Here is a 7,335-nt window from a genome sequence, read left to right as displayed (position 1 = left end):
CGAGAGTTTATTTCTAGACTATATACTTTGTTCCATTAATCTATGTATCTCTTTGTCACTACCATGTTGTATGGATTATTCTAGATTTATAATAAAATTAAGCAGTGTGATGACTCCAACTTTATTCTTCATTTTCATATTTGTTTTGGCTATTCTAGTTCCTTTGCCTCTCCAAATAAATTTTAGAATTAACTTGTCTAAAGCTACAAAATATCCATGTGGCATTTGATTGAATTGCATTAAATCTGTAGATCAATTTGGGGAGAACTGACATTTTTACTATGTTAAGTCTTCCAATCCATGGACATAATATATTTTTCATTTAGATATTCTTTGATTTCTTTCATCAGCATTTAGTATCTTTTTGGTATAAAGAAACTGTACATATTTTGTTGGGCTTATACTTAAACATTTTTTAAACATCTATTGTAAATTATTGTTTTTCACATTTTGGCTTCCATTTATTGATTGACAATTTATAGAAATGTGATTGATTTTTATGTGTTAACTTTGTATCCTGCAACCTTGCTAAATTCACTTATTCGTTCTAGAATTATTTTGTATATTCCCTTGCATTTTTTATGGAGACAATCAAGTTGTCTACAACTAGACTAGAGACAATTTGATATCTTGCCAATCTATATGCCTTCTTATTTACTTTTACTGCTTTATTGCACTGGCTAGGACTTTCAGCACAATGTTTAAAAAGAGGAGTAAGAGTAGACATCTCTTAGGAGCAAAGAAAGTGTTCAGACTTTTATGCATAAGTATGACGTTAGCTGCTCAGTTTTTTGTAGATGCCCTTTATCAGGTTGAGGAAGTTCCCTTCTATGTCCAGAAAGGTCCTGATTTGTCCTGGGATGTACCAAAGAGAGACAAGGATCTGGAACTAGAACTTCTTCCCATTGGATTAATACATAGGGGCAAGAAGCGGGGGTCAGGAAAGGGACTGAAACAAGTCTAGCATAACTGACAGAATGCATTAGCTAAAGCATATGACAGTGTGGCAGTTTGGACCACCACTTCAGCAGTCCACTCTCCTGCTGACTCCCTGGACACATGCAGTAATTGAAAGCTTGGGGTTTGGATTCTGGCCATCTGGGACAATTCCTCTTTGAAGAACCTATCTCCAAATACAGTCACATTTTGAGGTACTGGTAGTTAGGACTTACTTTAAAACATGAATTTTGAGGGGACACAATTCAGTCATAACACCCTTACATTTAAACACATGGCTTTCAGGATTGAGAAGACGGGAAGAGAGACCTGGAAGGTGACACAGGGGCTTTTCACTGACTCAGCCCCATAGTGATACACCATCACTTCTGCTCTCCGTCCATTGGATATACCTCACCTACCTGCATCTAGGCTGGCATGTATACTTACCCACGCATTCACATAGGAGAGGAGAATCAGATTTGATAAACACTAGTGGTGTCTACCACAGCATGGTTGTGTGTTTTTCTCCAGTACCATTTAACTGTTCAGGTGCAATAATAGAGGAGATAGCAGTTGGGCTTAACTTCAGAATTAGTATTCTGACCACCTATTGGGTATTGGGAGACCACCAGAATTAGTATTCTGACCTAGTCTGATGAGGAAAGAGAGTCGTGAGGGAGGTAAAGGTGTTTGCATGAAATGATTTCAAAGATGGACTATGGGATCTAAACTGGGTAAGGCGGGAAATAAGGACATAAAGGATGAATAATGTGAAAAGATGGTGAGAACAGTGGATTAGAGGACTTGACAAGGTTGCAGAATTTCTGGACTAGGAGAACTCGAGTAGGTGAGCTGACTGGATGAGAAGTGGTGTTCAGAGAATAGGATTCTTGAAGATGTCAAAGGTAGTGTTGTTTTTGAAGATGACCCTGAAATTGGGTGGCTGAGGTCAGGTGGAGGAAAAGATTGTTAGAGGCAAGGGAGTCGGAGCTGAGAGACCACGGTGTAGGATTAATTATCTGCATGGATGTTGAAGTCACATAATGGTAACAAGAGTAGGGGTAGAAAGGAGGAGAGGGATCCAGGTGATAGAAAGAATGAATGAATATATCACCCATGAAGATACTCCTTGGTCTTTGATTGGACTTGATGGCGTTCTAAAGAGTCTGGAGGATATACTAGGGAAACCATTATACTTGGCAACACATCTCAACGCCTCTCTGAGGGTCCTTTCTTTTTGGAGAAGGTCTGTTGCTGATTTCACATCACTCCAATTCTGACTTTATCCCCCAATGTTGAGGTTGTCCCGGTGAGCCCTCCAACTCCCCTACATGACAACACTAAAATAAAATAAAGTAACGGACAGGAGAACTGACTCTGGGTGGTGAACACAGAATGCAATATCTAGATGATGTTTTATAGAAATGCAAACTTGAAACCTATATAATTTTACTAACCAATGTCACCCAATAAATTTAATAAAGATACAACAACAAACAAATAAAACCCTTCATAAATCCTGGAATTTTCTCTGTAATACCTGTCATCTGAATATGTATATGTGTATGATATGTAATGTTGATAGTAGGTATGAGTCTACTTTTATCTCCTTTTATATAAATGAAAATAAAACATGTTCCTCCCTTTTAGCCTTTGTGTACATTTATATGATGTGCTGCATTTTAAGGTTTTGTTTGCAGGTCTGGAATCTTCACAGGGTTCTGTAGGCAACAATTTTATCTCTGTATAGAGCATTTGGGCTCCTCTCTGTCTGATCTTGTACAAGCATTTTACAAACAAGGTCCCCTGGGAAGGCCCTGGCCACCCTCCGGCCTCCTAGAGCCAGACACTACATTGCTGACTTCAGGGTGGTCCTCCGGAATAATGCTTTGTTTGGGACTAGGAATATTTTGGAGGCTGTGAAAACACTTGTAGAGTGAGGAGAAAGTGGAATCTTAACACTAAGCTTTAGAAAATATTGAAGCAAAATTCCCATGTCCAGAATGGCAGAATGAGAAAGGCTCAAGGCTGTTGTTTCAAGTGTTTAGATTTAAAAGGTTTATCCAATGAGGTTTGCTTTCTCTTCATCCCCCTTACATTCCCTCAGTCATGCTTGCTTGCTTTCTTTCAGTACTGCCAAGTGAGAGAAACTTCCAGAATGCTGCTAAAAGCAATAATTTGGATGTTATGGAGAAACTGTTTGAAAAGAAGGTGAACATTAATGCTATGAACAATGTGAGTAGAAGTTGCAAATGTGACAGTGACTGCTGTAAGGGTGTCTTGGGTTTACACAGGTCAACTGAAATAAAAATAAAAATGATTGTGCTGAATGAGATGTGGGAGATCCTCTTGGTTGGTATTCCAGAATGTTTACACTAACGGTGAAAATGAAGCACTGGAATGGGCTCTGGGTGTCTTAATTCATCTTACGAGAAGGGAAGTGCACACTCTGTGCAAGGTCTGTGGGTGTGCAGTAAAGACAACTGTCACAGTGATGGGCATGGACTTGGTCCTAGATTATAGCCTGTGGATCACTTTGGCCTCGTACATACTAAGAAGGCAGAACATCTTTTGCTACTCAATCTGGGTGGTTTTCTCTCCAGTGTTGTCCTTTGTGGTTGGTTCTTCCAAATTTAAAATCTAAAGGAGAGTATGGGTTTTCATTCTTCTTCTTTGCAATATAGTGTACCTACATTTTGAGCAGTGGTGTCCTTTCTGAAACCTGGCTCTTACTTGTTCTTCAAGTGCTTGGGACTTGGGGGAGAAGTCCACTGCCAGAATAGGAATTCCCTATTTGGTTTTGTGTGGATTTCCTGACAGCCCCTCAAAGCAGGGTTATTAAAGTGAACAGGTTGGGGGCTGTGTCAATTGCTTAGGTTAAGTTGTGGAGTGGTTCAAGATGAGGATGGCAGAAGTAGATTTAACACTAAATGAAACAGAAGCGTTAGGGGTATGTACAGGCCCCTTCTATGGCACTTGCAGGGTTCTAGCAATGTGTTCCCATAGTGATATGATTTTGTAAATACTGAAAAAGTGAGAAATTTTAACTATAATCAGTTACGCTCTCTGACTTTGGCTTTAAAGAGGGTTCCCTACAGAGTATAAATCTCAGGTTCCATAAAACCTGGATCTGTCCCAGTCAGTGAGGTCAGAAACTGAAGTCATGCATCATATGCCATGGAAGGCTGTTCAGCAGTTGTGCACGTGTGTATGTGTGTATGTGTGAGGGGGTATGTGTTTATGTGTATGCGGGAATTGATATGTGTGTGCGTATTTTGTGCATGTGACGTGTGTGGTGTATATAATATTCGTTGTCTATAGATGTCCTAGGAAGAGCGGAAAAATAGCAAAATTTTGCAGCATAACAATTTTAGGAACAAAAACAGTACAAAGTAAAAAGAAAAAGAATCAAGGAAGGAAGGGACAGAAAAGAAAAAAAAAATAAGCAAGGATCTTTGAAGGTAATGTCTAGATTAATTGTTGAATAAGTAAAGAAATAATCATTTTTCCAAGTAGCAGGAAATAGATTCTTCAATATATTTTTATAACCATTTAAAAATTTTTCACATATAGCTTTCTGATATTTTAAACCATGTTTTCATGTTAAAGTACTTGGAGAGAGAGTACAACCTAAACCACTTTAACTTACAGTCTGTGGCAAGTTATTGCAAGCTCCTGATGACCTGTATCGTTCTTTCTAATGACATCTAATGACATCTCTTTTAGGCCTGTTTACAGCAAATTGTTGAGATGGTTACTTGTAGAGTTTGTCTAAACCTGTAGAGAATTTTTGTAAGTTTATTTGAGCCAAACTGATGACATACGCCGAGGGGCAAAATGTCAAATGCTCCCATGAATAACAGTTTTGCAGTTTCTTTTATGTATTTGAAATTGAGGAGGGATCATAAGGAAGATTACATGAAGTTGGGAGAAAGCAATATGGGGATGGGATTACTGGATAGTTAAGGTTATATGCCCTCTTGAGGGTTAATACCCACTTCAAGGGGTATTACTTCTGGTATTTCAAAGGCGTGTTAACCTAGATGCACAAGAACAATGGACAGGGCTGGCTTAAAACTTTTCACCAGAGAAGTTATAGACCTGGGGTATGACGACCCACTGTGACCTGCCCATTTAGGAATTTATGATCAGATCACCCCGTGAGGTTACTTTCCACAGAACCCCTTTTTTTCATCCACAAGTTCTTTAAAATCTGTGATGAGAGAGGTGAAAAAGTGGTTTTATTGAATTATCTTGGATGTTGTTTTGGCTTGCATTTTTATTTACAAATAAAGTTAGTAGGGGGTTGTATAAGCCAAAATTTGACATACTAGAACATAGCTCTGGGTTGCAGACAATGTCAGGATAACTAATGTTTTGTCAAACTTGGTTTATCACTGGTTTAGCTACCAAGGAAATCAGGTGTTTAATTTAAACAGTTCTCATATTTTTGTAATATATTATTTATGTGAAGTAAAGGATAGTAAATCCATGCCCAGGCACCTTCTTTGGAAGCAAAAACATTGTCTAGAATATGGGAAATAGAGCATGTGTTTTACTTACAAACAAAACGTCTACTGTTTGAAACATATCAGAAGCACCATGGTGGCTTTCCTTTGATGCAAAAGATATATTCATAGCCTTCTTTCTTTGTGTCTGTTTCTTTCTACTCCTTCCCTCCCTCCCTTCCTTCCTTTCGGAAACATTTTGTTTGTTTCAGTAAAATTTAAGTCCAAAAAATTACAGAAGAAAGACCGTATATATTGAACATCTGGAAAAATTTTTGTTGTGCATTATCAAGATATTCTAACCAGAAAACACTTACCGTGATTAATGATTGCATATGGGGGGAAACACAGCTTTCACTCTGTAATTGAAATCCATTAAATTGTTACAAGCAATGATAGGTTATGCAATGGATATCAGCTTGAGGCATGTCCTCTCAGTGGATTGCCAAATTCTCTGTTATTATCTGATAATAGATGAGGCAAGATTAAGCTGGACACAATTCTTACTGCTTTCAAAGGCAACAGCAAAGAGTAGATAAATAATCAAAATACAAACACCTGATAGAAAATTACGGTCATTCAAGAAAGGACTCTTTAAAAGGCTAAATAACAATCAGATGACTGAAAACACAAATTGTGTTTCCTCAGATGAACCGCACAGCCCTGCATTTTGCAGTGGGGGGCAAATCACTTATCTGCAGTGGATTTCTTGCTTAATCACAAGGCCAGGGTGGATGTTGCTGATAAGGTAAGCTCATCGTTCTTTGGAACAGAACCAATGTGTGGGGAAATCTGGTCATTTCGGTTATCTTTATTTCACGTACACACAAAATATTTCCATTGGCATGGTTCATTTTGGAAAGGTCTCTTTAGGGAATATTCATATCATGTGCTCTTTGTATTTGGTGACTAAATTGTTAACTCATCACCTGTAGGACTTAGGCTTTTACTTATTTTCCCATATTGACCTTATGGCCAGTAGCATGCATTTGTAAGAATAAGATAGTTGCCTTCAGTATAATTTGGAACACAGAAGACAGAAGCTAACTGGCCTCACGGACATTAAATCTTGACTCTGCCCTGTGCATTCTGATAGATAAATAAGGCTTATTAAACACATAGTATGTACTAAGCACCAGTCTTAGGACTTGAATACTTAGAGCCCTCAACTTTGTAAGAAAAGTAATACCCAATCTACAGATGAAGAACGTGAGACACAGAGAGGTTAAAAACCTTGCCCCAAAAATTATGTCTAAGAAGGGATAGAGGCAGGATTTGAACCTGGCTCAATTGATTCCAGAGACCATGCCATTAGCCACAAATCAGCCTATGTGTCTGCCTAGATATCAAGCCCTCTGCTCCCTAAGTATTTTCCACCTACTTTATCCAACTTTATTTAACATTTTACCAGGGCACAAGGAAACCACTTGGGCTGGAGAAAACATGTTTATTTTCTCCAGTTGCAGAAAAAAACGATAGCCTTGGGTTTTAGTTAATCCAATGGGCCATGGTTCTTACAGTTAAATGGTTCAGAAGATTCCCACAGAGCTGTTCTATTTTCTCTCTGAACTGACTCTTTGAAGGGTAAGGCTCAGCATTGCTTTACTATTATGTTTACCGGGCTTGGGTTTAGTACGCGCTTAGTTAAGTGTTTGGAAAATGAATGAAGTCAGTTCAAACCAATTGGTCATTTGTCAGTAAGCACAGACTTGGCCTGGACTTGATAATGATGAGATAATGATTTCTCTTAATTTTACCAGGTGGGTACATCCTATTTTATTGCTCTGGTATTTTCTGTGAAAATATTTTAGTGTCTATTTTATTGCTCTGGTCTTGGTGGGCAAGTAGATTGATCTGTAACAGAATCAGAATGAAGAAGTACCCTTTT

General features: G+C 38.3%; 1 protein-coding gene across 1 annotated transcript in view; it reads left to right on the top strand.

Moving 5' to 3' along the window:
• Positions 1-1,657: 1,657 nt before the first annotated feature.
• ANKDD1B (ankyrin repeat and death domain containing 1B) overlaps positions 1,658-7,335 on the top strand; it is a gene marked incomplete at both ends in the record, with an annotated part of 44,471 nt that continues 38,793 nt past the window's right edge. The window contains 4 exon segments of the mRNA XM_081053572.1: positions 1,658-1,673; positions 3,071-3,174; positions 6,096-6,125; positions 6,127-6,195. Of these exon segments, the coding sequence (XP_080909698.1) occupies positions 1,658-1,673; positions 3,071-3,174; positions 6,096-6,125; positions 6,127-6,195 (219 nt within the window).

The sequence above is a fragment of the Rhinolophus hipposideros genome (genome assembly GCF_964194185.1).
Source record: "Rhinolophus hipposideros genome assembly, chromosome: 7".
NCBI lineage: Eukaryota > Metazoa > Chordata > Mammalia > Chiroptera > Rhinolophidae > Rhinolophus > Rhinolophus hipposideros.
Note: the sequence above shows the minus strand (reverse complement) of the source record. Positions and strands in the feature narration are given on the sequence as shown.